This window comes from Encephalitozoon cuniculi, chromosome V (assembly GCF_000091225.2).
Source record: "Encephalitozoon cuniculi GB-M1 chromosome V, complete sequence".
Lineage (NCBI taxonomy): Eukaryota > Fungi > Microsporidia > Unikaryonidae > Encephalitozoon > Encephalitozoon cuniculi.
In genome coordinates this window covers 184,101-211,018 of record NC_003232.1, presented here as the reverse complement: position 1 = coordinate 211,018, position 26,918 = coordinate 184,101, and the positions used below count along the sequence as shown (strand labels likewise).

Sequence of the window (26,918 nt, the reverse complement as noted above, 5' to 3'; positions counted from 1 at the left end):
ATAGCACCATCCCAAGCTGCCCAGGTATGACATTAAATGTCTATCATATCATATTTATTCACAATCTATGGTATGGGATGGCCCACATCATCACACTTCCCAAACGGCGAAATTGCTCCCTTTCTTGTCCTTCCAGAGTCCGTGGGCCCGAACATCTGGCAGTAGACCACACTCTCTCCTCTCCCGCCCTTGCAAAGCCTAACCTTCCCGTCCTCTCCACGCCAGAACCATGTAGCCCTCCTGCCAATCCATATCCCCGCCATCAAATCCAGTTCCCCCAGCAATACACGCCATATTGTACCCATAACGAAGGCTTCATTAATTCCCCACACTCCCAATCATATCAATATATCCATTTCATCCATATTTCTCCTTTACCCACATGAACACTATGCACGTTCCAGAGCCACACAGAACAGAGCAACACACCGAGAACCAGCGACACTGGAGGAAGATCCTCGACATCGCTCCAATCGTGTCAATTGCATTCCCAGCCGCCATGTACTTCATCTTCACCAAAGACAGTTTTGAAGATAGCCTTTTCCTCAGATTCATCACAGTACTCCTCCCCTTTTCATACTCAGCAGTACAGTATGCCGTACTACTCCACACCAACAGGATGCCACATAACAAACCAGAGGGCATCCTGCAGAGCATGCTCTACTACACCCTCAATCTCCTGCTTCTTGCATTCACCATCATCTCCATCCTTTCAATCATTGCATTCACCCTTGCTGAATGGGAAGATGATGATTCACTCCTCTACTCCATCACCCTTCCCTCTTTCTTCATCCCATTCACCTATCTCCTCTCCGTCTCCTGCCGCCTTGTTCCAGGACAGATTGGATTCACAGATACTGGAATCAACGTCCTTATTGACATCCTGATACTACTGTTCCCCCGTACTGCACTTGTGAGTAAAGAATCCAAGGACCGTCTTCTCTATGCAGTCCTATTTCTTTTACCCATCCTGATACGATTGCTCAAGGAGAAGTACTGCCCATCTGGAAAGAGTTCTCTTCCTACTGCATCATGGAGAGTGGCTGTCCTTGCCCTCATCCTTATCCTTGTTTTTTTTGCCTACACGTTTATGATGTGTAGATCTATGGTTATTCTAAATAATCATTTTGGCTTACTTAATAAGCTAAAGAGAGTCTCTGCTCCATCAAGGTCCGATAAGTAAACAATCTTCATTCTATCACATGTTCTCACGCCAACACAGACATTTATTCCACCCTTCATCACAATCAACATACATATGTCTACTAAACAACCTGAAGGAATTCCACAGGTCAAAGAGGCCGTAGTAGAGAACAGAACACAAGCATAGCACCATTTCTTTATTCATTATAACATCACACCGCTCAGATCACATATGGCCTGCGCTGAATCGTGAGACGCCGGAGAACCTTGGAGGTGTTTGAAGGATTCCCCCACACTATCTGGAATGCATCGGTCTCCTTCACCGTTTCAAACCTTACTCCTCTTGGATACACAAACATGCCCTCATCCTGGTATTCCCTATTCTTATCTATCTTCTCAATGTCATTAGCCTCAGCAAACTCTGGGCTCATAACATCTCCCATCCCCTCTATCCCTGTAACCCGGAACATCAGGTGGTACACAACTGGGCATCCACTAGAAGAGTCCTTGAACGTCCCAACCTCCACCACTCCTGCCATCCTCTTTCCTCCGCTCTCAAGAACCCCAATCGCCACCATCCTCTGCCTCTCACTCCCGCCCTTGGTGTAATCTCCTGTATCTATAAAGAACTTGTCTGCATCTTCACTCCTGAGAAGTTCCAGCACACCCATTATGTCATGGAACACCTTCTGCTCCTTGATCTCTTCAAGAGACCTTCCCCTCCACTTCTCCTCGCTTCCTTTGTCCCACTCCTCCTTGATCTTCTCAGGGCTCTTTCTCCATCGGGAAACCCTTCTGTGGATCTTGTAGCGCTTCCGACCACCCTCACTTTTCTTACCTGTCTTCCTGCGTGCTCCTCCAACCTCCACGGACGGCATCTCCGCTTCCTCACTTGCCTCCCCCTCCCTCAGAGACTTCCCACTCTTCTCCTCCTTCTTCTCCTCCTTCTTCTCCTCCTTCTTCTCCTCCTTCTTCTCCTCCTTCTTCTCCTCCTTCTTCTCCTCCTTCTTCTCCTCCTTCTTCTTCTTCTTCTCCTCCTTCTTCTCCTCCTTCTTCTTCTTCTTCTCCTCCTTCCTCTTCTCCTCCTCCTTCTTCTTCTCCTCCTCCTTCTTCTTCTCCTCCTCCTTCTTCTCCATCTCCCTTCTCTGCCTTTCCTTAACTACATTCGCGACCTTGTTGATATATCTCCTGTCTATCTCATCTCCCTTCTTCCCCAGCAGCATCTGCTTGACTAACTCCCTTGTAACATCTCCTCCATGCTCTCTGTGTGCATCTAATAACAGACTAGTGTTAACAACAGTATATTCTAAGTATAGACAGTGGCCAATCTCATCTTCATCAACCGTTGCCTTTAAATCCTTTTTCATCTTCCCCTCTGCCAACAGTCCCATCAGCTCCTCCTCTTTCAACTTAAGGCAGATCTCCTTGCATGCATTGCACACTATCTTCTCCACCTCAACTACCCGCCTCAATCTTTCCGTACTATAAAGAAACCCTGCGCGTTCCTTAACCCTACTCCAAAACCTTCGATACTCCCTTTTCTCTTCTGCAGATATTCCGGTAGGTGCATTTTCTATCATGTCGCTAAGTCTGTTTATGATACTTTTTCCATACTTCACTACATGACCATCTCCCGCTTTGTTGCATTCAAATATCATTTCATGCACTGTTTCCAACGACTCGCTAAACATCTTGCGGCCTCCCTTGTACACCTTTGATGCACCTGCAGATATCTTCTTCAAGTACCCGTCCATCATTTCACTAAACAGCCTCTCAGATCGATCATCCTTGTATGCTATCCCGCCAACCACAAAATACCACACCGCGTGAGAAATATTGTGTTCTAAAAAGGATGCAACACGTCTCCTTGCATTTCCCTTCAAGTCGCCGTACTTCGTTGTCGGTAGCACAACAATATTGTATCCCTGGAACATAAACGGGAATACTATCACCTGGCTATCTGGCCCGAGTGTAAAGGCGGCAGCCTTCTCCAATCGTGGGGAGCAGTCCATCACACCAGCCGCTGCAACTAGCGTCCATGCTGCATAGATCCGCCTCATGGGTCAGATCTTTCCTCCTGCTTAGTCGCCTCCATCTCCTTTTCATATGACGTCGTGATGTCTCTCAGCGGTGCTTGCTGCCCTGCACAGGTCATTTCCTCCAAGGCATAATGTCCTTTTGCTCCTTACCTCTTCACCGCAGAACCTTCTCAAACTAGCCCATTCCATCCACCTACAGAGCATCCTGCCTGCCGCAGCTCCCCCCGCCATCGTTCCCGCACAACATGGCTGCACACAACTGCCCGGCCCCATAAAGCCCTCGTCAGCACACATGGCCCACAGACCACGCCCTGTCCCCACACCCAACCAATCGACCATAAACACATATATTCGCCTCATCAATCACCGCTTCCCGTCCAGAAGGGATCCTGCACCTGCTCCAGCCTGGAGGATAGCTGCCCTTGTCCTTTTGGCCTTGCCATGTTTGTTTACTTTTCCATCCTCTATGAGTGCCTGCTCATTTTCGGTAACCACTTCCCCTGGCTCCCAAGCCAAGCACCTCCAACGACTTGACGAATAAATGATAGCCCGGGACCTTGCATACACACAGCCTACTGCCTTCAATGGATACCCCCACACCATCTGCATCCTCCTTCCTCCCCATCCACCTCCTTTCCAGCCTAGCTACATGTCGTGTAAGTTCTATCCAGCCACACTCCTTCTATTTACGTCCCTGCCCTGCCATCCGAAGCATCTGAATAACGTCAAGCAATACTTTGTCCATTCACTTCATATATTTATTATGTCCATATGCCACATACTCATACATTATCGGACCTCAGGAACCTCCCTTGTATCTATAAAGCCTAACCTCGATCTTCCCCCCTGCTCTCCTCCTCAACCTCTCCTGCACCTTTCTTGCCTTAGAACCTTTCCACTCTCCTCCATCCGAAGCAGCTCCTCTGCATCCCTGGCCCTCTTCTTTTCTTATTCTCTCTGCATCTTCTCTCTCCTTGACCTCATGCGCTGCACTGTTGATGATGTCATTATCACCCTATCTTGCAAAAATGTTTGCTTGACTAGTTCCGCTACAATATCAATGCTCTTATATTTTTCATACGTACTTATCAGTATAGAATGATTTATGTAACTCAACGTTAGTCCCCCAGACCTACTTCTTCTAATTCCAGATATCTTAAGCATGCCTTCATAACAAAGCTTGCCCTGTCTTCTTCTCTTCTCCAGATCCATCCATGCTCCTTGATTTTCCGAACCATTTCTTCTTTCCTCTTTTCCTCACCACACAGAGAGCCTGTAACATCCTGAACCCCCGCCTCTGCCTCATGGACGAGCCGTTACCCAAACTTACTCATAATATCACCATTATGCCCGAATATTCCCTTCACCAGGTCTGCGAACCTCATTGCAGACCTCCCTCTAGCTTGTATATTCCGACAGAAGCCTGATTCTGAGGCACATACATCCATACCATCAAATCCCATACTAACCATGAAAGTGATCTAACAACTTCCACAGCATACTTCCCTAGCATCCATGTCCTGATATCTAGTACCGACGACTCAACAACCCTATCTCCATCGAAAATAACCGGAATCAGCACTTTTGTGCTTAGAAATCCAACCTCGTCAAATGATTTTATAAATTCCACTTCTGAATCTCGTGGCTTGCAAGAAAAAAGTCTTTCAAAAACTTCTCTTATTCCCTCCACTTTCTCAGTCTCCTCCACATAAAAGCCATGTAGCCTGCCAAGCAATCCAAGTGACATGTCGCCACATCTTCATTACTCAACAAGGACACTCATTCACCAGATCCCAATCTGCCTTCTTTTGTTCATCCTGCAATCCCTCACCAGTCCCCAAGACTCGCCTATCGATCCACGGCAATCACACAAACTCTCCCTTTTCTCCACAAATGCAATTCCCAGCACTCACAGCCAGTGAATCGATAACTTCTGTTCTCTCTGATAAATAAACCCCTACTAACTCCACCAATCAGACAGATGTCAATGGAGTCTGTGCAATCTAAACAGCATATACCATATCATGCCACAGCAGAAATCCATTAAACACCTCATGTCCTATCACCTATCTATCCAGTCAATCGCGTCGATATATCCATACTTTTCCCACTCATCCCTATGAGCAACACGCACGTTCCAGAGCCACACGAAACTAATGAACAGCGCCATCCTACGAATCAGTCCCGCTCGAAGGTAACTTACAACGGCCTCGCCTCGGTTATATCAGTTGCATTGCCAATAGCCATGTATTTCATCTTCGACAAAGATCGTTTCAAAGAGGACCCTTTACTCAGATTCGCCACTATACTCCTTCCATTTTCATACTCAGCAACGCAATATCTTTTTCTTCTCTACGCCAACTGGAAGTCGAACTACAAGCCGGAGGACACACTGCACAAGGCACTCTACTACTCTTTCAATGCTCTCCTCATCGCATTTGCTACTATCTCCATTCTTTCGATTGTCGCACTTCCTATCGATGGATGGGGAAGTAGGAACGACATAGTCATCCACTCAGTGATCCTTCCTTTCTTCGTTGTATGGTCTGCCTACCTGACATTTACAATCAATTGCCTCATAATGAAAACAATCCGTCTCACAGACGTCAATTTCTGCATGCTTATTGCCCTAATGATGATGATAAGAATTATAGTAGAGTTTAAATCCTCGAACCGAGAATACAGATATTATAGACAAATGCCGACACCCATGTTTCGAGACACTTTCTTGCCTACCATAAAGCGGATGGTATCTATCCTTACCACCATGCTCGTCCTTGCTACATTTATGTATGCATTCATAGCATGGAAATGCCTAATCTTCCTTAGAAACATGTAGGAAAACCCTTCTAGCTGCTAATAATACTAATATATTAAATCTTCACCTTGCTTATTTGCAGCAGCTCATGCCAGCTCATCTTTGGTTTCTACGTAACAGTAAGGGCTTTTACCACCTTATTGGTGTGTTGCGATCTCCCCACACTATCTTAACACGTTCGAGTCCCCACTTCAAACTTTATGTTTCTTGGACACGAAAGCCCAGGCATATGCAATGAATCATTTGTGCTGTCTTCCACATCTGCACCATCTACTTTTCTGAACGCTGAGCCCATGACTTCTCCAGCTCTTTTTGTGTTGGATGGTCTGAACATCAAATGATAGATACCCATCCTTGTTCGTGTAAATTCCAATCTCTACTATTCCCAGTCTCAGTTCCTCTTCATCTAAGCTCTGCAATTGCTGCCAACCTCCACCGCCTCACCCCATCTTTCATATACTCTCCTGTACGCATGAAAAAACTACCAGCGTCTTCACGCCTGAGGAACTCTATCACCCCCGATATACCACCCAGTTCCTTCTGCTCCCTAATCTCTTCGATGGGCCTTTCTCTCCATTTTCCCACTTCAGTTGGCCTACTCCCCCTTAATCTTCTCAGGTTCCCCCACCGTAGAACCCTTTCATGATATAGCACCATCTCTGATGCAACCCATATCTATCACAAGCACCTATCAGCATCTCGTGATTCAAATGCCTAAACAATGGGATGTTCACACCTTTCTGCCCCAGCATTTCAAAATGTAAAGTTTTCAGGTATGCTGCTGGAACAAAGCTTGTTCGATCTTCCGACTTTCCCCAAAAATCACACGCACTGCATGCCTTTACTGCACCTTAATTGTCTAATCCTCCCATTCCTTAGTCTGCAGAGTCTCCCCATGCTCTTTATTTCATTCAATGCTTTCCCCCGCTCCTCTCTTCTTCCTCAGGCATCTCACCTGATACTCTATTCTTCCGCCTGATCGATAAGACATTTCCCAAGCCCATCCATCATGCTAGCATTACAATTGAATACCCTCACCACTAAGTCCGCAAGCTTCATTCCATCTCTACCCTTGGCTCTGTCTTTCTTGTACAGTTCAAGAGCATCGAAGTTCTTGGGAAAGGTTCCTTCAAAGACCATATTGATCAGTTCTGCAATCCAATCGCCATGCCCCGGCATGCGTGAGAATACCATTGAATGCCACCCCGAAGTCGGAAGTTTTCTAATGACCTCCTCCGCACACTTCCTTTCCATCTCTTCTCTCTCCCTGGTTTCATGCACTGCGCTGTTGATACTTTCGTCATCAATATCCTTGTTTCTACGAACACTCGCTTGGCTATCTCTGCTACAATGCCTATACTCTTGTATCTCTCGTATGTATTCACCAGTCTTTCGTAGCTCATATAGTGAAGCAGTGGCTCCTCCATCTCATCCGCATTCAACCTTATCATTCTTAAGCATAGATGCTCTGAATGCGCCTCCATAATAAGGCTCATTCCGTCTTCATCTCTCCTCCAGACTTTGCTTAAATACCTCCATCACCAGGTCCATCATCCGAATCCCAGATCTTCTCCTGGCCCCCTTATACAGAGAAGCAGGATCAGGATCCCTGAGAACGGCCATCTCAAAAACTTTTCTCATCAAATCTATGATCCAACTACTACCTCCACGCACATACATCCTACTATCAAACGCCACACCAGCATTAATAGCTCAACAACTTTTTCGACATACTCCTTTTCACCTTCGCCTGCATCCTGATATCTTGCGGCTGGGAATGCAACAACCCCATCCCTATGAAAAATAAATGGGGCCATCATTCTTCTAGAACTCCCTACCAACAACAAAGTCAACTCCCCTGGATTTCTCACCAAGCCTCTGGGTCTTCTTTTCCCATAACATCTCCAACTCTGCAGATCACCACACCTTAACACTGGAATCAATCTCCCATCACACCAACATATCCATCTCATCCCGTACCCATATGAACACCTTCAGCCCACAACAACACACCGAGAACCGCCTTCGCTGGAGCCCAGCTCTCAAAGGCCTTCCTCCGCTCGTGTCAATTGCATTCCCAGCCCTTATCTACCTCATCTTCGGCAAAGATCGTTTCGAAGAGAACCCTTTCCTCAAATTCATCACACTGCTTCTCCCCCTTTCATATTCAGCAGCCCACCATCTTTTTCTGGTCCACACCAGCTGGAACAGGAGCAACAAGCCAGAGGGTATTCTGCACAGCATATCCTACTACACCCTCAATCTCCTGCTTCTTACATTCGCCACCATCTCCATTCTTTCAATCATTGCGTTCCCCTTTGATGAATGGGAAGGCGATGATTCATACTACTGTTCCATCATCCTTCCCTCTTTTTTCATGCCATCCGTCTATCTCCTCTCCACCTCCTGCTGCCTTGTTCCAGGACGGATCGGATTCACAGACACTGGTATCAACGTCCCTATCGGCATGTCGATACTACTATGCCCTGCAGTAAGCTTCGTGCTTGTGTGTAAGGAATCAGAGTACCACCTTCTCCCTGCAATCTTATTTCCCATACTTATCCTGATCCGATTGTTCAAGGAGAAGTGCTTCCCATCTGAAAAGAATGCCCTGCCTACTGCACCATGGAGAACGGCTATCTTTGTTTTCATCCTCATCCTTTCCATCTTTATCTATACACTTATGGCACGTGTATTTGTGATCTCCCTCTATGACTATCTAAGCAGGACAGTCTTCTATTCAAACACCGCTCCCGTCCTCCGCCCAGACAGAATTCTCAGCCTACTATAACGGGAGAGTAGCTATCCTTGTCCCCACACTTTCCTTGCCCATCCATCTGTGCTATACCGACCCATAGCTTCTCCGGATAATCACTTCCACTTATTCAACAACCTAGAAAGCGCCCTTCCATCAAAAACCACCAAACGAACAATTCCCTGCTGCTCTGTCCACAAGCACCTCGTCAATCTTACGCCAATGCATGTATCCATAAATCAGCATAAAGCGTATAATGGATATCACAAACATCCGCTAGAAAAACAAGCCAGAAGAGATCGACTACTGCATCAGAGGACGTGCAGTGGAGAACAAAACATAAGCATAACAACACCTGCTTTATTCATCAACAAACAACACCACTCAGATCGCACATTGCCTGCGCTGAATCGTAAGACGACAGAGAACTTCAGAGGTGTCAGAGGGCTTCCCCCACACTACCTGGAATGTCTCTGTGTCTTTCACTGTTTCAGCCTTACTCCCGGAGGATACATAAACTTGTCCGCATCCTGGCACTCTTCATCCTCATCTATCTTCTCAACGTCACTTGCCTCACCAAACCCCTCCTCCACTTCTTCGGGTTCTCACCATCAAGAATACACCATATCCCATAACCTCTAATACTAGTATCCTGGTGCCCAACCAGTATGTTCACATATAACACCTTCCTTTCATTTCCTCAAATAAACAGACCGAAGGCATCCCAACTGCCATCCCAGAGTTAAGCACACATGAATCGACAAACTGCAAGATAATCCGAAACGGCCCTGTCTTGTCCATATCCTTCACACTTCCTATCTCTATGTACTACACATTTGGAAACATCCGCTTCAACAAAAAGCCCCTTTCCAAAGCTCACAACCCTATTTCTTCCTTACCTGTATCATTGGCACGGAATCTTCCCCTCCTCTATGAGAACTGAAAGGCAGGCCTCAGACCACCAGACCGACTCCGCGAGGCTCTCTGCTTCACTCTCAATATCCTTCTTGCCATCTTTGCTGCTTCCCTATCCTTTCAGTCATTGCATTCGCTGCTGACGAGTGGGACGACAACGAGGCCCTGGTCCACTGCGCCGTTTCCCCCTCCCCTTCTGTGTCTCGAGCCTATATACTATCCACACCCTGCAACATCGCTCCAGTTCACAGACACCTGCATCGACATCCTTATTGGCCTGCCGATACTGGTATGTGATGCAGTAGCCCCGAGGTTCTTGTTCGAAGAATCCATGCCTCTCCCCTACTCCGCCTTCATCTCTCTTGCCACCACCGCAGCAAGATCGCTCCGAGGATGCCATTCCTCAGAAGCTGTCCACCCAAAGAGTGGACATACAATGTGGAGAGTGGCTGTCTTTGTCCGTCTCGCCCTTACCGTGCTTGCATACTCACTCACAGCACAGGAGTGCTCAATCTTCATCAGAGTCATGCGGAAGAGATCCCTTCAGAACACCCCAATAAATAGCCATCCCAAGATCCAGCAACCACACTCGTTGACCACAACGTTCCATTGCCCAAATCCAAAGGCCATCCACTAAACAACTCTAGGGGTGTCGACTCCATCACTGGCATCAACCCGTTCTCCTATTAAGTCCATATCCTCTTTCCTCCTTTACCCTCCTATGGACACCATCCTGGGAATCCTAAACGTCCAAAAGCTACACACAACCAGCAAGCACCAAGAGAATAAGGACAAACCACCAGAGACACGGCGGAGAGGAACCATCAACAGCATCCTTCTGGCCATGTCCACCGTGTTCCCAGTGTTTGTATTCTTCACACACAGGGAAGACGGCTTCGATGGAAACATCCTTCTCAGGTTCACTACACTAGTCTTCCCCTTCTCATATTCCGCGGCACAGCACTTTCTTCTGCTCTCCAGCAACTGGGGATCAAGCTGCAGGTCATCCTCCGGACTGTACCGAGCACTCTGTCTCGCCCTCAATGCTCTCCTTGCTGTGTTTTTTGTCATTTCCATCTGTTCACTCATTCTGTTTACTGCTGACGAGTGGGACGACAATGAGGCCCTAACCATCTGCTCCATGCTCTTCCCCTCCTTGCTCCTGTCGTCCACCTGTCTTCTGTCCATCTCCTGCAACTTCGCCACATTCCAGTTCGTCGATTCCGGGCCTGACATCCCCATCGACTTGCTGATATTCCTGTGCCTTGTAATACTGCATAAGACTTCTCCACTAGAAGATTACGAATACCTCCCCTACTTTGCCATTCCTTCCTTTATCCTCGTTCTTGTAAGGTCGTTCAAGGAGCGCCTCCTCCCAAGAAAGAGCTCCCCACCCGCTGCTGCATGGAGAGTAGCTGTCTTTCTTCTCATCCTCGTCCTTACTATATCCGTGTATGTATTCATATCACGAGTGTGCTGGGCCGTCATCGAAAGCAAGTGGGAAGCCCTAACCAGCGACTAGCATGTCCTAAATAAACCGGTACAGTCTTCCATCTGCCAGCATACAGCCGTACTTGGCAAAGGAGACTCCTCACGCATACCCCCCGATCAATAACAGCAGTAGGCCTACAGCCATGATCTGTCTACTCCAAAGCCCCGGTACAATACTAATCTCCCCATCACACTCTGCATCGAGGAGACAAGAAACGCCTCTCCAAGCGCGCCAGAAATATATATAGACCAGTATGCTTCACACACTTTCCTTTAATCCTAGACCCAAAAAGACAAGAGATACTCCTAAACTGTTGTTTAGCAATATTCACCATCCAACAAGGTGTATGGCGGCACTGTCGATGCTAAGGGGTATCGCGGCGCTGTCGGTGTTGGAACGGTCGATGCCATCTCCGTCGTTGCTAACTTGAACATTCTGTCCATCATGTAATACCCAGCCGTAGTGCACCCTATAACGAGCATCATCTTCGCAAGCAATCTAAACCTCTTGACTTTCTCCTTCGATATCTTGAGATTGCGAATAACAACATCTTCAATATAACAGAATGTCGTCCCAACGAGCATCAGCAGCAGCAAAGCCCGGAGTAGCTCAAGTGGGGCAACAGCATCATTCCCGTAATCAAACGTCACTGCTAACACTATTGCAAAAGCCATTTGCACCACAGTGAGCGAAACATAGTAGGCTCTTTGCGATTCCATCATCTGCTGTGAATCTAGGAAGTTCCGAGATGCCATCAGAATCCCCAGCGGGTTGCGAATAATGACATCCGCTATATTTCCTATGGACCCCGAAAACACAAAGCTGTTGCAGACAAGAAGAGTGAACATGAAGAGATGCAGAAGCAGGCACATAATCGCCATAATGTCACTGACATCGAGTCCCTTGTCCCTGGACTCCTCAGACTTCAAGAACAGCCTCCTGATCGTCGAGTAGACAAGATATCCTAGGTTTCCCCATCCAACAATATAGAAGAAAAGGTTTCCAAGAGCCCTTTCAAACAGAAGCCTAAACGCCCACACAGTAACAGTTGAAAGAATCAGCAGAGCATCAATGTCGATCGAACTCTCAGATTCCTCGGCCTTCTCTTCCTCCTCCGGGTATATCACAGGCCTCTTCACACTTTCCAGGTCCTCAGTTTTTCCTTCATTACTAATATTGACAACCGTATTCATTTTGGGGGTGCTCGGTGCCATATTTTATCCATCTCCAGAGGGATATCTGTGAAGACTCCCATGCCCATTCCATCCGAGCATGCTCCAGGTCCCCCGTTGTCCTGGAGACAACCACGAGCTGTAAGCAGCCAGTTCAAGGGAGCTGCTGTACGGAGCCGTGCTTCCTGTTGCCCAGCTCCCTTCTTCTGATGCAGCTGACAAATTCGTTGTCCCTTATATAGAACCGGAGCTTCTTCTCCTCCCACTCTCCGCAGTTTCTGATTCCAATCCTCCGCCCTGCAACTATCTCCGGGTCTGCAACCTCCCGGCCCTCCTCCAGCCATATCTTCTCACTCCCCGCAATCCACTCCTTGTCGATCTCCCTCCGCGTTATTCCCATTGCAATGCACAGCTTCGACGGCCCGTTTGCAATGTCCCGGTCCTTGACCCTGCCTCCTCTCCGCTCCCTCATCTCCGAAACCCCGCACAGCGGCTCCAGTGCCCGCACAAGCACGCCAGCCCCCGCCTCAACAGACGAGATGTTGAAGCACTCGTATCTCCCGTATATCCTATACACATAGCATGTCCCGGCCTTCATGTACATCGCAGAGTTCCTCTCGGTTCTCCGCCCTCCGTACGAATGGCACGCCTTGTCCTCCTTCCCCAGGTATGCCTCCGTCTCAACAATCATCCCCTTCGTTGTCCTTCCCTCGATCCTCCGGCACAGCATCTTTCCCAGGAGCCTCCGGGCAAGCTGTGAACAAGGAATGCCCATGTCCATTTGCCCAGCCCCGTCGCTTGCATTATAATTCCCGCCAGACCCCCAGCAGGATGCAACACCCTACCGGTCACCAAAATCGAAATAGAACAATCACTAGACCATCCTTTAATAGCAGATCACATCAAGATTGCGAACCTTGTCGTCGTAGCTCCTGAACCTAAGCTCCCGCCCAACCTGGTTGCGGCAGTGCTTGCAGACCTCGTCAATACTCTTCAGATCCTCCTCGCAGAATCCAAACTCCATGTCTATCCTCATCAAAAGCTCGTTCACCTTCAACGACCTCTCAACCACCTCAATCGCAAGCCTCTTCCGGACCTCAAAGCTGCAGGCGCTGTTTCCAGCCGCCTCCCCAAACTCCGCTATCTTCCTCCCAAGCTCCAAATACTCAAGCCCAAGCCTCTGGCACATCTCCTCCACTTCCCCGCCGGCTTCTCTTTCCGAGCACTCCCTTATGAAGTCTGCCACCTCAGGCCCGCACACATACTTCATGATCCGGCTGACCCTCTTGGCACTCGACTTGATGTTGCTATATGCCCTTCCCTCAGTCCTCTCCCCTCCACTCTGTGAGGATACATCACTCTCCGGGTGCACGGGGATCGCCCCCCTCATCCCACCGAGAAGCCCGATAATTCCAGCAATTCCCAGTATTCGCATGTCCCCAGTTGTCCACCCATATAAATCCCTTGAACCTTCCAATTATGCCCTTTATGGACACATTGTCGAGAAGCTCGCCCAACTCATTCTCGACTCACTCCACATCGTCAATCCCAGGTCTTCCCAGCTGCGACAGAAGCACTTGGTCCTTGAACATCTCCTCGAGCTCCTCCCATCCAACCCACTCAGAGTCGCTCTCCCTCCTCAGCTCATTCCCCCGCAGGTCGATCTTCTCCAGCATCTCGCTGTCGAAGAGCATTTCTGCAACGCTCCTCCTCACCCTCTGTATCCTGTTGCCTCTCATGTCAAGCTTTTCAAGGCACCGCATCCTTCCCACCACCTCTGGTATCTCCTCAAACAGATTGTTGCTCAGGTCGAGTTTCTCGAGATACTTGAATCTCGTAAATGTCTTGGGTAGGCGCATATAAATTAAAAGTGTTAATAAAGCCAAGAATTAATAGCGAAGACATTTCATGTTTAATATCCTCGTGGGTAACTATTCCTCTTCCACTGATCTAGGCGCGATACTGCAAATAAAATTCGGGTCTGATAACAGCTCCTTAAGCCCTCTTGTTCCATTTTCGAGGCATTCATCAAGACGACGAAGGAACTCGATAGTAAGGAAATAGTTCACATTCAATCTTCCCGAGCATTTTATGACCTCAGCTTCCAAGTTGATGATGTCCAAAATCAGTCTCTTTATGCTTTCCTCCGAGAGCTCACCATCCCCAAGAACTTTAGAGACGACTTCCCATTTCTGCTGAAGCTCTTTAGTCTTTTCAGCCAAAAATTTAAAGTCATTCTTTTCTTCCTCTCCTAATGACACTTTTTTCCCTTCTTCCACTGATAGAACCTCTTGAACAGATGAACAACTCTCGCCATATAAATTACTAAGCCTTTTGGCCTCTGCAGCCAAGTAAGGAAATCCTCTCTTTGTCTCAGGATTTTCTAGAACCCTCTTGACACCATTTATCTGGTCAGCTGGGCTGAGCTCTCCATTGATTGAACTTAAAAACATTATTCCTAAAGCACTGCAGCACAATAACTCCACGTTCATCAAGGGCATTTTCAGTGCTTATTTTATACTTTAGGCTGTCACAGATAATTAATTACAATGAACGATTGAAATCTATGACATGAAAATTAGCATACTTCAATGGCAGGTCTACTTCAGTACTCTAGAAGCTCAGCAACATTTCAAATCGCCTATCTCCTCTTGGTGATTATACCTTGTAACCAGATTCTTTGATCTTGGACGATAGGCCTTCGGACTTGCAAATTCTGATAAACTTCCAAGCATCCTCTTGTTTGCATTCATCGGCTAAGAAATTTGAACTTTCAGCCACCTTTTCCCCTTGAATTTGATTTATAAACAAACCCTGTTCTAGAATGGACGAAAAGGAATGTGTTGCCGAATTGGTCGATGTGTTGAGTCAGCTTAGCAGCAACAGAGAGGAAGCAATGGATCGCTACGAAAGACAGGTGTTCACGTTTATAAGAAACATAAAGCCTGAAACCCTCGACTCCCTTAATCTTGAGAGCGAGCTTGAGAGGATTGCAGCATACCCTGTAATCCTTGGAGCTCTTTTCATGAGAAAGGAGTTTAAGAAGATCGATAAGATAGTCAATGAAAACCTGCTGTCCCATCTTATTGGGAAAAAGAGGGTTTACGACTATTTTGTTGGCCTTATTGTGAAGTTCCTTTACCTTGCAAGGAAGAACGAGTGCCAGGACAATTCTGCCCTCTTCAGCCTTCTTGTTACAAACAAGGAGCTTGGGAACGAATATACAGTTTCGGTGATAACCAACTGCCTCCTGGATATGCTTATTGGGAACAAAATATTCCAAAGGATTGATAATTCCATTGTAACAACCTCTGAGCAGGCAAGATACAACTATTACAACGGAATAATATTCATGGTGGAAGGAGACTACGAGTCGGCTCTAAAATGCTTCCATACATGTGTTATCCTCTCGACCAACCGTGATTTGGTTCTGGGCGCTGAAAAGCGTGTTATCTTGTGTATGCTGCTCAGTAGTGACTACAGTATTCCGTATCCTTGCAAGCCCAGCCTTAGAATATACTTTAAGCTTGCATCCGCCGTGAAAAGGGCCGATATAAAAAAATTCGAGGAGACTTTGGAGAGTAATAAGGACGAGCTGATGTCCCAGGGCCTATACTTTGTTGCAAAAAGACTGTCTCAAAACGTCATCCAGGAAGGAATAAGGAAGATAAGTGTTGTGTACTCTCGAATATCCTACGAGGACATAGCACATATCTTAGGCATTAACTCCGGGGAAGTTGAGTACCTGGTCAAGAGGACAATTCGAAAAGGGTTGATAAAAGGGAAAGTTGCCGATGGAATCTTCTATTCTTTGAGAGAAGATAAATCTAAGACCGATATAGGTATAGGCATCAGGGATTGTATACAATTGGCAAATTACATCCAGGAGCATATGAGATATCCTGCCATCGAGCCTTTGTGCTATGAAAAAGTCAGAAAAGTTCATGACAAATAAAATCTTTGGGTATGGCGCCATTCTAGTTTAATCTTCTTGGTGGAGATCTACATCGTCTTCGCTTTGGCCCTCTATGTCGTCGTGCTTGATTTTCTCTGCTTCTATATATGGAAGCCTTCTTTTGAGTTTCTTGTACTCTCTATCCAAAAGAAGTTTTACTTTGCGCTCTATTCCCTTGAACAGATCTGCTCCTCCTGGTATTATCTCAGCCAGCCCAACGATGTCCTCCTTAGTCATATCATAATCAACTATATTGCTTATTGCTTTATCGATGGAGTGTGTTTTCAAATAGTATGCATACTTCTGTAGTATCAATCCTGAAGAGCATTTCCTCAGCTCCTCCGGATTGTTTCGGATTTTACATGACGAATGCATGGAGACGGTGTGTAGAATCCTTTCTGCCTTTGAGTGTTTGGAGTTCTGTCCAAGCCACGATGGAAACTCTAGCTTCTTCATCAGGTGCCTCCCTTTGGTTGGGACTACAACACTGTACACTGCATGGAGTGGTGCCAAACTCCAGTCCTGGCTGACACCTCTTATAAGCTTTTCCACGACATCTCCTAAGCTAATTGAGTCAAAGCACTCTGAAAGATCTCTTGCACTTCTGAAGGAGGTTTTTAGGATGTTTTCGCTTACGAAAAGCGGGATTAGAGAGTAATCCTCGAAGTAGAGATCGATTTTTTCTGAAATCGATCTTCTCTGGAAAACCTCTCCCGCCACATCAAACACGTTTTTTACCACATTCTTTCTGACAAGATTTTCAGCCACTTTGAGATTAAGGGCCTTCCTAAGTGCAATGCTCTGTACCATGCTAATAGTATATCTTATGTCTCCTGCTCCTCTTGATATTATTTCATTTAGCAGTCCATCTGGGATTTTCTTTCCTTCCATATCCAATATCTGCTTGACCCTTGAGAGTATCTGCCTAGCATCCGGTTTTCTAAACCTTAGATCCAGGCAATAACTTGACAGTGTCCTTATCTTTGGGTTGTTGCGATCGTTGCATATGCATATGATAGGCACCACTGTTTCCTTAACTATGCTGATGAGCTCCGGGATTCCTCCCCTATCACTCGACATTCCATCAACTTCGTCCATTATGAGAACCTTACTTTTGGATGACCCTGGACGAAGAATTGACTGGCTGCTAACAAAGGCCTTTACCTTATTGCTTATTTCCAACTTGCTTCTAACGTCGCTGGCATTGAATTCAATTACGTTAAGCCCAAGGGATTTGCAGACAACGTGTGCTGTGGTTGTCTTTCCAATTCCAGGCTGCCCACTCAGGAGAACAGCCTTGTACTTGGTGCGACCCTGGAGATAATCCTCGAGCTGTTTTACGATCCCTTGATTCCCCACTATCTCGTCCCTCTTACTAGGCCTGTACTTCTCGCTCCACACACCGCTTGAAGCAGATCCACACTCGTCTCTAGAGGCTGCCTTCTCTGTCTTCTTCTCTACCTCTGCCGTACCATCAAGAGCCTTTGAGGTGTCTTTAATTAGGCTATCAAACTCTTCCTCGTCTAGTACTTTTATTCCCAGCTCCTTTGCCTTCTGCATCTTCGAAGGCCCTGGGTTGTCGCCTGCAACTAGAAAGGTGGTTTTTGACGATGGTACCGCTGTGCATCTCCCCCCAAGAACCATCACCTTCGTCTTTGCATCATCTCTGCTGATTTTCATATCTCCAGTAAACACAAATACTTTTCCCTTTAATGGCTCTCTCTCCAGAGGCATTTCTTAAGGAGCAAAATTTTGCTTTGCATTAACCATAGTAATTTGTACCTTCAGTTTCCACAAAAACCTTACTATGGGAATCCCCATGGAATTCATCCAGATGGTAAGGCTGGACAGTGGAGTTTTTGAGGGATCCAATTTATGGTCCCCATTGCCAGGGTACCCTGCATTTGGAGGACAGATAGCAGCACAATCTCTTGCATCTGCATTCTCAACCGTTGGAGAAGACTCGGTTCCAAACACAATGAGCATCTTATTTATCAACAAGTGCAAATCAGACCAGAAGGTCAAATATACCGTCAAGAACCTAAAGAATGGAAGTATCGTGGATATGAGGCAGGTGGACTGCTATCAAAACAATGTCTTGGTATCTAGTGCGCATATCAGCTTCAGCAAGCCAGACAACAATGCCCATGACTACGAGGGGACACCATACAGGATTTATGATGACACCTTTGTTCCATTTGCAGAGTACATATCGAAATCCCTAACGAATAGCTCTGCAAGCCAAGCAGAAGTCAATGCAAAGTTCCAGGTTCTGTACGACAATATGCTTATGATGTTCAATGTCCTAGATGTTGATGTGGGGACTGAGAATAAGGACATGAGGCAGATCCGCATTAAGATAAAGCAGAGGCAGGAAGAAGTAATTGGAATAGCATCCCTTGTCACGCTGATTTCGGACATACTGCTTGTTGAAACTGCTCTCATGGCATCCAACCTGACACTGTTCTCTAAAGACCTGTCTTTGCTAACTTCCTTGAATCATGTGATACACTTTGTGAATCTGGAGAAAAGCATTAATGACGGGTATATATATTACATTGTAAAGTGTAAAGGAATAAGAAACTCCAAGGCCATCTGCGAGGGGCAGCTGATACACGAGGATGGAACCCTGATATGCCTAACAGGACAGCAGGGTGTATTCAGAGTCAAGTCTTCGTACTCCAAGAAATAGGGCCATTCTTTGGATCTGTTGATTGCTAATCTTGCATTAAATGGCTTTTATTGAAATTTAACTTTGGGCTTCCAGCTGGGATCCCTGAAACATTATGGTTGTTGTAACTGTAGCAAGGTCAAACGCAGATGTTAATGAAAAGAAGGATGAGAGGTACTGGAACTATGAATGCTATACCATAACCACTGGAAGCATAGAGAAATACCAAATATATCAGCGCATGGGCCGGGGAAAGTATTCGGAGGTGTTCGAAGGCCGCAAGGACAGGGAGAAAATTGTGATAAAAGCCCTTAAACCCGTAAGGAAAGCAAAGATCTGCCGGGAGGTGCTAATACTGAGGAATCTTTCACACAAGAACATCATAAAATTGATGGACGTTGTTGTTGACCCTGAATCCCAAATATACTCCCTGATTTTTGAATACATAGAGCATGAGGACTATGCAAAAATATTTGAGAAGCTGTGCTACAAAGACATCGTTGAATACTCCAGGCAAATTCTTTCCGCTCTAAGTTACTGCCATAGCATGGGAATAATTCACAGGGACATCAAGCCACAGAACATGGTGATTAACCAAGCCAGGAGAGAGCTTAAAATAATTGATTGGGGACTTGCAGAGTTTTACCATCCAAAGAAAGAGTACAGCGTCAGAGTTGCAAGTAGATACTACAAAGGCCCCGAGCTATTGGTTGATTACCCGTATTACGACTATTCGCTTGACATCTGGTCGTTTGGATGCGTTTTGGCAGAGCTAGTGTTTAAGAAAAGGCCCTTTTTCCATGGGGAGAGCAACAGTGACCAGCTGGTCAAGATAGCCAGAATCCTAGGATACACTCATCTGAAAAAGTACGTCAGAAAATACAAAATGGCTCCTCTTAATCCAAAATACGAGGGAGTGGGTGAGAGAGTGTTGCTTTCTTCCTTTACTCCTCCTGGAAAGACCGGTTTATACACCAATGCAATAGACCTGCTAGAAAAAATACTAATATATGACCACCAAGACAGGCCTACTGCTGATGAGTGCTTAAGACACCCTCTCTTTGAGTCCAGATGACTGGATCCTTTACCGCCTTGAAGGCATCGAAAAACTAAACTCTTGGAGAAGACTATCCTACTTTATTCACTAGTTACTGTCCATTGGCCAAGACACACATCACGCCACAGTCAGATGGTCTGATCAATTATACCGCTGTTTGGTGTAGAATCTGCTCAAAGCACCTTTAATGGACGGTCCTCCTTCAAAGTACCTGGAAAATTCTTGCTTAGGCCTATCCACTTTGGGCTCATTATAAATACACCCAACCCTAGACTCCATGGATATCAGCTCATATGGGATCTTTTCCAGCAAGCTTCTGACTTCCTTCTCCTTCCTCATCTTTCTTGACATGAACGGAGAATCCTCGTAGGAATCGTACACAGGATCGCCACATCCTGGAACGATGATGTTTGATATCCCACCCAGGTGTCCAATGCACAATATATCTTCGTGATTGCAGAAATCGACGCTTGACACGGGCATTCCTGTCTTATGCTTCATGTATAATGCCTCACCACAATTCGAGTCGATAAAGTCTTTCCATATATGGACATTGTCGCCGTAGGATAGAGCTAGCATGTTTTTCTGGCTCAAAGACGTTGCAGATAAAATATGCTTTGTTCTCAGAGTATTGAGATGCTTATAGGTATTTCTTAGGTCCCATACGTTGACCCTGTTGTCCATTCCGGTAGTAATCATGTATCTCCCGCCTCTTTCAATCTCAATACTCGAAACAGTGCTTTTGTGACATAATATCTTCATCAGGTACTCCTTACTGTTTGGAGACCACAGACTGACTACACCTTTGACATTACCAGTGTGTATAATTGCATTCATAGGATTTTGCTTCATGGAGGTAACTTCTCGATTCCTCAAATAAATCTGGCTAACTATCTTCCCAGTGGATATGTCCTGGTATCTCAGGAAGCCCTTATCAGACGCGGCCACCAAAAGATAATGGTATGGCAAATACTCCATTTTAAATACTCCGCTGTTTTCCCTGACGCAGTGCATCTCTATACCATTGCCGTCGTACACAAAGACATTATTCTTCTGGGCCACCGCAATAAACTGCTCGTTGTGAAGGTATGTAGCGTCGTATATCTTTTCGTTTACATCAATCTCAAACTGCAGGTTCATAGACTTAGTGTTGAACGATGCTAAGTATCCTTTGCTGTTTCTTAGAAGCATATATGCCCCATTTCTGGAGTGCTTGGCGTATATTGGCCCGTTTTCAAAGCTTAGATTGTATGCTTGTTCGCATGCTTTGATACTGACATGCCTCCGTATCTTGTCCTGTGTCACCTCGTATGTCTTTTCATCTGAATCCGCCTCTATATATCCGCAAGTCTCTGTCCTCAAGATCCCATAATTCGTCACATCCCTATGCGCTTCCTCTGCTATCTTTTTGCTATTCTTTATTCTTTCTCTTACTATTTTTTTGGACATTCCTGGGCTCAAAATATCTCTACTTTTACTGCTGCAGCAGAGGCTCTCTTCTACAGACTAGTACGAGCAGCCGGCCATGCTGCCACCCCTACCTATACTCAATCTCTATGCACTCCCCGTTCTTGAGTTCATAGGCATCAATCTCAATGCAATCAGCTAGCTCTCTCTTTCCCCTTTTGAGGACGATCTGCTCGACATCTTTTCCTATATGCCTGCATATCTCCTCTTTCAGTTCTCTAATTGTCCTGTCGATTCCTATGGTGACTAGAACCGATATCGACATCCTATCAATGCACTTCAGCCTTATAAGCCCCATGGGGTCTGCCAAGAAGCTCAAAATCTAGTAATTCAACGACACACAGAGTCAATCAAATAGCTTTTATTCTCCCTTAGCAGGTATCAGCTCAGCCTCACCCTGGTCAATAATGGAGATGCATCCCAGTCTATGGCCTCTTTCGGTGATGCTTCCCAGCTCCTCGTTATTGGCACTGTGGAAAATAATCGGAAGTCCTCCAGCCAAGACGCTGTAGTACTCAAGCAGTTTCCTCTTTGTAGATGGAAAGTTCGACGAAATAACAAGGCACTTGGCCTTCTTCATAATCACAGACTTGATGGCCCGCTTAAACCCGACAATATATTTTCCTGTTCGCATTGCCAGCAAAAGCGAAGACGTGACATTATCGCCTTTGTTACTCTTTCCCCTCATCTCTATCCAGGGCAAATTTTTTCGAATAAAACCTCAACTGCCCCACCAAAGAGATCCAGAACATCTCCTGGAACACCATACCAGAGTTTTTAGCCAAATTTATTGAAGCTGGGCTTGCTAGCATCTATGTTTCTGTCGCATTTGACCTCTGCTCTTTCAGCAAGTCTCCTGGCCTTGTTCTTGTACTTGAGCCTTGGTATTCTGTCTTCTGCCTTTCTTTTTTTAACAAACCTGTTTCTTTTCATCTTGTCTGTTATGACTCTCTTCTCGTCCTCTGCAGAGCTCTCCTCCCTCTTGTCGCCCCTGTCCTCCGAGTCCTGCGGCGTCCTGGCAAGGGCCTCGGCCTTGCGCTCCATAGAGCATATCTTCTCAAGAAGAATGGTCACCTTGGCCAGCATCTCCTCTACCGGACTTCCGCTTCTATCCTCTTCGCTCATCTCTTTGTACAGAACAAGATTCATGAGATACACAGACAGCAGGTCGCTTTTCACATCAAGAATCTCGTTCTGGGGAGAAGATCTAGCCCCATTCAGCTCGTCGCTAACAGATTTAATGTCGTCGGCATAAAATCTATGCTCCATGGGGATAGAAGAAAAAACACATTTGCTTGTAACAGGCAATAAGGAAATGTCTATGCTGGTAGGAACGGCGCAGGCGCATATCATGTCTCCAGACAAGGGATACACGGTGAAAAGAATATCTCCATCCAATACCTTCATAGTGAAGAAAGGAAACAAGTACATAGAGATCAAGTACATGCTGGAGCTTGTCGAGAATCCCTTGGACCTTGAAAAGATCTCTGGCTTCGTTCCGTCGAGCTCCCTATGGAATCTGCTTCCTGCAGTCGACGTCAAAGGCCATTTCCACTTAGGGGATCGCCAGATGAAGCTTGCAGAGAAGGAGCTGAAGTTGCTAAGGCTAGACAATGGATATGCAAAAATTAATTACAAGGACACAGCAGACGTGTTGTGCTACATGAACAGTATCAAGGAATGCCCAGACTTCAACCTCAGAATGGACATTTATCCACAAGTAGTTAAGAAATGGGCTCTGGATAACTTTGTAGGAGACTCAACAGAAATAGGACTCTATTGCTTATTAACCTGCGATGAAGGAAGTGACATGCCAAACTTCCTGAAGCGGTGGAAAGAGTCAGTCCTGGATGAGGTGAGTGTAGAGAGCCTTATCAAGCACATGGACTCCATTTTCCTTCCTTCGGAAAAGAAGGCAAGGCTACGCCAATACCTCAGTAAATTGGTTGGATAGGCACCTGTTTCATATTTTTCTGAACCGATACTTCATTTTGACAGCATCAATCATCTGCCACGTCAATCACGGACCTATAGACACCATCCCCTGAATTGAAAAACCCCTAAGAGTCTCTAACTTGAGATGATAAAGAAACTTTCAGAGGTGAACTACTTGGAGCGGAGATTTCTTGCCTCTCTTCTTCTGACACTGTTTGTGAGCTACACCATGAGAAACAGGACAAGAACTCACAATCTGTTATCTGCAGTCCTGATCCTTTACATAGCCTTTGATTACAGGCATACTGCATACATACTTGCATCAATCTCCCTAAATACCTTCCTGCTCAGATACACGGAGACATCTGCATACATGTTTACTGTTCTGAACATCGTAATACTTTACATCTACAAAATATTCGGAGCTCTCTTCGAGGAAAGGATTTCCGGGTCATTCGACATCTCCGGGGTCTTAATGCTAATGACGATAAAGATGTGCTACCTTGGGAAGGAGTATAACAAAAGAACAGACACCGTAAAAGATGCCTTGTCGTATATATTGTTCATACCGGGCCTTATGTTGGGTCCAGCACCAACGTTCAGAAGCTTCATGGAGAACAAGTACGAAAGACCAAAAAGGCCTCCATATGCAACTTTTCTAAAGGCCCTTGGATTCCTGGTTCTTTTTCAGGTTTTAAGGATAAGTATCCCAAGAAGCCACCTTCTTGAAGAAGACGTTCTGTTACCAATGAGGTGGGCCTATTTGTACCTCTTCACGGTAGGAAACAGAATAAAATTCTACTTTGCATGGCACTTTTCCCACGGGTGCTTCGCGTTCCAAAACTTTCCAGACCTTCTGAATGCTGACTTCATGAAGGTAGAGCTGGCAACAAGCGTGAAAGATCTTAGCACCTACTGGAACGTATGCACCGGGGTTTGGTTGAAGAACTGCTTCTTTGTTCCGATGAAAGAAAAGTCAATATTCTGGGCGAGCATCGGAACGTCTGCAATTTCTGCGCTGTGGCATGGGATAAATCCATGCTACTTGATAATGTTCCTTTCCCTATCAGCCTCTATCCCGATTGTGAAGGAAAACAATAGATTACTCCAGAGCTTCTTCCCGTCTCTCTTCTGGGTGCTGTCCAGGATACAAATGCTTATCCTTACAACATATTTCTCCGCCTCCTTCTTTCTCTTGAGTGTTTCAGACCTTATGTATGTCTGGAGAAGCGTGTACTTTGCCGGCCATGTATTTCTTGCCTTCAGCTTAGCAGTACAGATAGCTTTAAGGCCCTTTCTTCCGCAGGTAGGTAAGAAAAATACTGACTGAGGCTGCACCTGCTTCTTTCTCCCCTTCCCACCTTAGAATTCCTACAGCATCACAGGAACCCTTCCGATGACCGATGCAACTCTGCTGGAAAGGGGAGGATACAAGGTTCTCGGGGTGTTGTGCATATCTAGGTCGCTGCTTTCCCAGAAATCAGGTGGCAAAGATGCCAACGGCATGCACAAGGCGCTGATTCAGAATGCATCTGGACATAAAGTTGTTTATTTCGTCGATCCAATAGACTTTGGAGCAGGAAGCAGGATATTTCTCAAGGAAAATGCAAGCTCCCCGCTACTCAGAAGCACCAGCTACACCATAACATGCAAAAAGAGTTACAGAACAAATACTCTATTGGTAGAAAAGTTACTGCTCAGAAATGCTGAAAATATGCATGGAGTAAGGCCATGACCCCACACGCCTAGTAAAGTGATCCAAGGACTTTTAATCGTTTTCAGCTTTTGCATCCTCAATTCCTTCATAAATATCAGTGGTTGTGCCCTGTGGCTCTGCTTCTCCGTTATCAGTTGGCTGCAGCTCGCTTCTCATGTGGCTTTCCCTTTCTCTGCTCTTGTACTCATCCTTAGAAAGATAGGACCTTGTCTTAAGAATGTGCCCGTTGAACTCTGCTCCATCAAGCTTCTTCATGGCATTGTCCTTGTCTTCAATGTTTTTAAACTCAAAAACAGCGTGGTTCCCGCTGTACCCAAGCCTTGCATAGGAAGGCTCAAACCCATGGTCTTGTACAAAGTTCTTGAAATCCTCAATGGCTGTGTTGGGAGCAATGTTCTCGAAGACGACCTTCAGATGATTGTTTGGATGATCCCTTGACATATGGTGCCTCTTTCTCGAATCCATCATGTCCCTCATTCCATGGATCGGGCATGCATTACAATACTCGCAGAAGTCTCTGCTCCTTTGCGGATCTCCCATTCGGAAGCTATCGCCACGGTACTCTGGGGATCTTCCTCCATATCTGTCAGAAAATCTTGGGTCATACCTTCCTGGAGACCTGCTTTCATACCTCATAGGCGGATAAGGTGCATTCCGGAAGCCCCTGTAGTCCCTGTGCGGAGAATATCCCCCCCTTCCCATGTCCATGTATCTATCATGGTACTCACCGTCAAGAGGTCTCTTTCGCCCATTGGCCCTTTCCACAGATATGGGCGCCCCGTCAATCGAATGGGTCCTCTGGTTCAGAACTCTTGTGATGCTACCCTCGGAATCAAAGTTAAGAAAGCCATATGTCCCCTTCAGACTTACATCCGTAACTTCGCCAAACTGTCCAAAATACTCTTTGATCTGCTCCTCGCTCACATGATTCGGGATCTTTCCTATGAATATTTGCATTGGGGCTTGCAAACTTAAAATATTTTATTTAGGAAACCAAAAAATGCCGACGGCCTGCCATTGAGGCCCAATTCTGCAGAACACGCTCTACACCCCAGGCCGGCACCACAGAATATCTTTCTACACCTCCGCCCAGGCCACCAATAGAACACAGACAATTTCTAAAAACACCCCCAGAAATGGCGTGTCCAAGTTATATCAGGATATATAACACAGCCGGATTTATTGTTTGCATAGTAGCTCTTCTGGCCAGCTTGGTATTCTACAAGACAATGGATCCAAGATATCTGAGAGTGGCTGGACTCTCCCAAACGTTTTTCTTGATGGAGGCTGCAAATATATCTGCAAAAAAGAGTAATTCTAGGTATCTTCCGACCGTGATGCAGCTAATATCCCGCATGTTCATCATGTGGGTTGTCTTCTGGTACTGCGGCATTATAAACTGGACATTTCCTGTCATAACAACATGCTGGTATCTCTCAGACTTGGTAAGATATGCCTTCTACACATTCAGGGCCAACACAGTCAGAGTAGTCCGGTACAACCTGTTCTTGCTGACGTCTCCGATAGGATTCGTACTTGAAATGTATTGCCTGAGGGCTCTATACAACTCGCTGGGAAAAATATTTTCCTATCTTGTGGTGCTGGTTGCACTATTATATATCCCAGGATTCATATTCTTATTCTCGCACATGCTAAGACAACGAAAGTGGTCTAGGAAAGTTAAAGCGTACAAGAGCAACAGGAAAGATTTATGAGCCTTTCTGCGCACACTAAGGGCTTCTACTAACAACAAGGCCTACCTGCCGACAATGCCGACTCATA

The 26,918-nt window shown here is 46.0% G+C and overlaps 27 protein-coding genes across 27 annotated transcripts; 13 read left to right on the top strand and 14 right to left on the bottom strand.

Moving 5' to 3' along the window:
- Positions 1–382: 382 nt before the first annotated feature.
- Positions 383–1,183, top strand: ECU05_1690 (uncharacterized protein; the record flags this gene model as incomplete). The annotated part of the gene is made up of 1 exon (NM_001041378.1): positions 383–1,183. The coding sequence occupies one exon, from the start codon at positions 383–385 to the stop codon at positions 1,181–1,183; it is 801 nt and encodes a 266-aa protein (NP_597512.1).
- A 181-nt stretch (positions 1,184–1,364) lies between these two features.
- Positions 1,365–3,203, bottom strand: ECU05_1680 (uncharacterized protein; the record flags this gene model as incomplete). Its single annotated transcript, NM_001041377.1, has 1 exon — positions 1,365–3,203. The coding sequence occupies one exon, from the start codon at positions 3,201–3,203 to the stop codon at positions 1,365–1,367; it is 1,839 nt and encodes a 612-aa protein (NP_597511.1).
- A 1,360-nt stretch (positions 3,204–4,563) lies between these two features.
- On the bottom strand, positions 4,564–4,929 carry ECU05_1670 (uncharacterized protein; the record flags this gene model as incomplete). The annotated part of the gene is made up of 1 exon (NM_001041376.1): positions 4,564–4,929. The coding sequence occupies one exon, from the start codon at positions 4,927–4,929 to the stop codon at positions 4,564–4,566; it is 366 nt and encodes a 121-aa protein (NP_597510.1).
- Positions 4,930–5,301: 372 nt separating this feature from the next.
- ECU05_1660 (uncharacterized protein) lies at positions 5,302–6,021 on the top strand (the record flags this gene model as incomplete). The annotated part of the gene is made up of 1 exon (NM_001041375.1): positions 5,302–6,021. The coding sequence occupies one exon, from the start codon at positions 5,302–5,304 to the stop codon at positions 6,019–6,021; it is 720 nt and encodes a 239-aa protein (NP_597509.1).
- A 1,124-nt stretch (positions 6,022–7,145) lies between these two features.
- On the bottom strand, positions 7,146–7,496 carry ECU05_1650 (uncharacterized protein; the record flags this gene model as incomplete). Its single annotated transcript, NM_001041374.1, has 1 exon — positions 7,146–7,496. One exon carries the CDS (start codon positions 7,494–7,496, stop codon positions 7,146–7,148), a length of 351 nt encoding a protein of 116 aa, NP_597508.1.
- A 488-nt stretch (positions 7,497–7,984) lies between these two features.
- On the top strand, positions 7,985–8,791 carry ECU05_1640 (uncharacterized protein; the record flags this gene model as incomplete). Its single annotated transcript, NM_001041373.1, has 1 exon — positions 7,985–8,791. One exon carries the CDS (start codon positions 7,985–7,987, stop codon positions 8,789–8,791), a length of 807 nt encoding a protein of 268 aa, NP_597507.1.
- A 1,210-nt stretch (positions 8,792–10,001) lies between these two features.
- ECU05_1630 (uncharacterized protein) lies at positions 10,002–10,307 on the top strand (the record flags this gene model as incomplete). Its single annotated transcript, NM_001041372.1, has 1 exon — positions 10,002–10,307. One exon carries the CDS (start codon positions 10,002–10,004, stop codon positions 10,305–10,307), a length of 306 nt encoding a protein of 101 aa, NP_597506.1.
- Positions 10,308–10,391: 84 nt separating this feature from the next.
- On the top strand, positions 10,392–11,192 carry ECU05_1610 (uncharacterized protein; the record flags this gene model as incomplete). The annotated part of the gene is made up of 1 exon (NM_001041370.1): positions 10,392–11,192. The coding sequence occupies one exon, from the start codon at positions 10,392–10,394 to the stop codon at positions 11,190–11,192; it is 801 nt and encodes a 266-aa protein (NP_597504.1).
- A 287-nt stretch (positions 11,193–11,479) lies between these two features.
- Positions 11,480–12,355, bottom strand: ECU05_1600 (uncharacterized protein; the record flags this gene model as incomplete). Its single annotated transcript, NM_001041369.2, has 1 exon — positions 11,480–12,355. One exon carries the CDS (start codon positions 12,353–12,355, stop codon positions 11,480–11,482), a length of 876 nt encoding a protein of 291 aa, NP_597503.2.
- Positions 12,356–12,488: 133 nt separating this feature from the next.
- On the bottom strand, positions 12,489–13,115 carry ECU05_1590 (uncharacterized protein; the record flags this gene model as incomplete). Its single annotated transcript, NM_001041368.1, has 1 exon — positions 12,489–13,115. One exon carries the CDS (start codon positions 13,113–13,115, stop codon positions 12,489–12,491), a length of 627 nt encoding a protein of 208 aa, NP_597502.1.
- Positions 13,116–13,220: 105 nt separating this feature from the next.
- On the bottom strand, positions 13,221–13,604 carry ECU05_1580 (uncharacterized protein; the record flags this gene model as incomplete). Its single annotated transcript, NM_001041367.2, has 1 exon — positions 13,221–13,604. The coding sequence occupies one exon, from the start codon at positions 13,602–13,604 to the stop codon at positions 13,221–13,223; it is 384 nt and encodes a 127-aa protein (NP_597501.2).
- Positions 13,605–13,767: 163 nt separating this feature from the next.
- Positions 13,768–14,187, top strand: ECU05_1570 (uncharacterized protein; the record flags this gene model as incomplete). Its single annotated transcript, NM_001041366.2, has 1 exon — positions 13,768–14,187. One exon carries the CDS (start codon positions 13,768–13,770, stop codon positions 14,185–14,187), a length of 420 nt encoding a protein of 139 aa, NP_597500.2.
- On the bottom strand, positions 13,864–14,193 carry ECU05_1560 (uncharacterized protein; the record flags this gene model as incomplete). Its single annotated transcript, NM_001041365.1, has 1 exon — positions 13,864–14,193. The coding sequence occupies one exon, from the start codon at positions 14,191–14,193 to the stop codon at positions 13,864–13,866; it is 330 nt and encodes a 109-aa protein (NP_597499.1).
- Positions 14,194–14,265: 72 nt separating this feature from the next.
- On the bottom strand, positions 14,266–14,826 carry ECU05_1550 (uncharacterized protein; the record flags this gene model as incomplete). The annotated part of the gene is made up of 1 exon (NM_001041364.2): positions 14,266–14,826. The coding sequence occupies one exon, from the start codon at positions 14,824–14,826 to the stop codon at positions 14,266–14,268; it is 561 nt and encodes a 186-aa protein (NP_597498.2).
- Positions 14,827–15,158: 332 nt separating this feature from the next.
- On the top strand, positions 15,159–16,289 carry ECU05_1540 (PCI domain-containing protein; the record flags this gene model as incomplete). Its single annotated transcript, NM_001041363.1, has 1 exon — positions 15,159–16,289. One exon carries the CDS (start codon positions 15,159–15,161, stop codon positions 16,287–16,289), a length of 1,131 nt encoding a protein of 376 aa, NP_597497.1.
- Positions 16,290–16,316: 27 nt separating this feature from the next.
- On the bottom strand, positions 16,317–18,023 carry ECU05_1530 (uncharacterized protein; the record flags this gene model as incomplete). Its single annotated transcript, NM_001041362.1, has 1 exon — positions 16,317–18,023. One exon carries the CDS (start codon positions 18,021–18,023, stop codon positions 16,317–16,319), a length of 1,707 nt encoding a protein of 568 aa, NP_597496.1.
- An 85-nt stretch (positions 18,024–18,108) lies between these two features.
- On the top strand, positions 18,109–18,981 carry ECU05_1520 (uncharacterized protein; the record flags this gene model as incomplete). The annotated part of the gene is made up of 1 exon (NM_001041361.2): positions 18,109–18,981. One exon carries the CDS (start codon positions 18,109–18,111, stop codon positions 18,979–18,981), a length of 873 nt encoding a protein of 290 aa, NP_597495.2.
- Positions 18,982–19,075: 94 nt separating this feature from the next.
- ECU05_1510 (casein kinase 2 catalytic subunit CKA2) lies at positions 19,076–20,035 on the top strand (the record flags this gene model as incomplete). Its single annotated transcript, NM_001041360.1, has 1 exon — positions 19,076–20,035. The coding sequence occupies one exon, from the start codon at positions 19,076–19,078 to the stop codon at positions 20,033–20,035; it is 960 nt and encodes a 319-aa protein (NP_597494.1).
- A 123-nt stretch (positions 20,036–20,158) lies between these two features.
- On the bottom strand, positions 20,159–21,466 carry ECU05_1500 (uncharacterized protein; the record flags this gene model as incomplete). The annotated part of the gene is made up of 1 exon (NM_001041359.1): positions 20,159–21,466. One exon carries the CDS (start codon positions 21,464–21,466, stop codon positions 20,159–20,161), a length of 1,308 nt encoding a protein of 435 aa, NP_597493.1.
- Positions 21,467–21,554: 88 nt separating this feature from the next.
- ECU05_1495 (uncharacterized protein) lies at positions 21,555–21,782 on the bottom strand (the record flags this gene model as incomplete). The annotated part of the gene is made up of 1 exon (NM_001415639.1): positions 21,555–21,782. One exon carries the CDS (start codon positions 21,780–21,782, stop codon positions 21,555–21,557), a length of 228 nt encoding a protein of 75 aa, NP_001402567.1.
- Positions 21,783–21,845: 63 nt separating this feature from the next.
- ECU05_1490 (ribosomal 60S subunit protein L30) lies at positions 21,846–22,172 on the bottom strand (the record flags this gene model as incomplete). Its single annotated transcript, NM_001041358.1, has 1 exon — positions 21,846–22,172. The coding sequence occupies one exon, from the start codon at positions 22,170–22,172 to the stop codon at positions 21,846–21,848; it is 327 nt and encodes a 108-aa protein (NP_597492.1).
- Positions 22,173–22,261: 89 nt separating this feature from the next.
- Positions 22,262–22,753, bottom strand: ECU05_1480 (uncharacterized protein; the record flags this gene model as incomplete). The annotated part of the gene is made up of 1 exon (NM_001041357.1): positions 22,262–22,753. One exon carries the CDS (start codon positions 22,751–22,753, stop codon positions 22,262–22,264), a length of 492 nt encoding a protein of 163 aa, NP_597491.1.
- Positions 22,752–23,438, top strand: ECU05_1470 (uncharacterized protein; the record flags this gene model as incomplete). Its single annotated transcript, NM_001041356.1, has 1 exon — positions 22,752–23,438. One exon carries the CDS (start codon positions 22,752–22,754, stop codon positions 23,436–23,438), a length of 687 nt encoding a protein of 228 aa, NP_597490.1.
- Positions 23,439–23,564: 126 nt separating this feature from the next.
- ECU05_1460 (uncharacterized protein) lies at positions 23,565–24,749 on the top strand (the record flags this gene model as incomplete). The annotated part of the gene is made up of 1 exon (NM_001041355.1): positions 23,565–24,749. The coding sequence occupies one exon, from the start codon at positions 23,565–23,567 to the stop codon at positions 24,747–24,749; it is 1,185 nt and encodes a 394-aa protein (NP_597489.1).
- Positions 24,750–24,815: 66 nt separating this feature from the next.
- Positions 24,816–25,154, top strand: ECU05_1450 (uncharacterized protein; the record flags this gene model as incomplete). Its single annotated transcript, NM_001041354.1, has 1 exon — positions 24,816–25,154. One exon carries the CDS (start codon positions 24,816–24,818, stop codon positions 25,152–25,154), a length of 339 nt encoding a protein of 112 aa, NP_597488.1.
- Positions 25,155–25,187: 33 nt separating this feature from the next.
- ECU05_1440 (uncharacterized protein) lies at positions 25,188–26,093 on the bottom strand (the record flags this gene model as incomplete). The annotated part of the gene is made up of 1 exon (NM_001041353.1): positions 25,188–26,093. One exon carries the CDS (start codon positions 26,091–26,093, stop codon positions 25,188–25,190), a length of 906 nt encoding a protein of 301 aa, NP_597487.1.
- Positions 26,094–26,272: 179 nt separating this feature from the next.
- On the top strand, positions 26,273–26,851 carry ECU05_1430 (uncharacterized protein; the record flags this gene model as incomplete). The annotated part of the gene is made up of 1 exon (NM_001041352.1): positions 26,273–26,851. One exon carries the CDS (start codon positions 26,273–26,275, stop codon positions 26,849–26,851), a length of 579 nt encoding a protein of 192 aa, NP_597486.1.
- Positions 26,852–26,918: the final 67 nt, after the last annotated feature.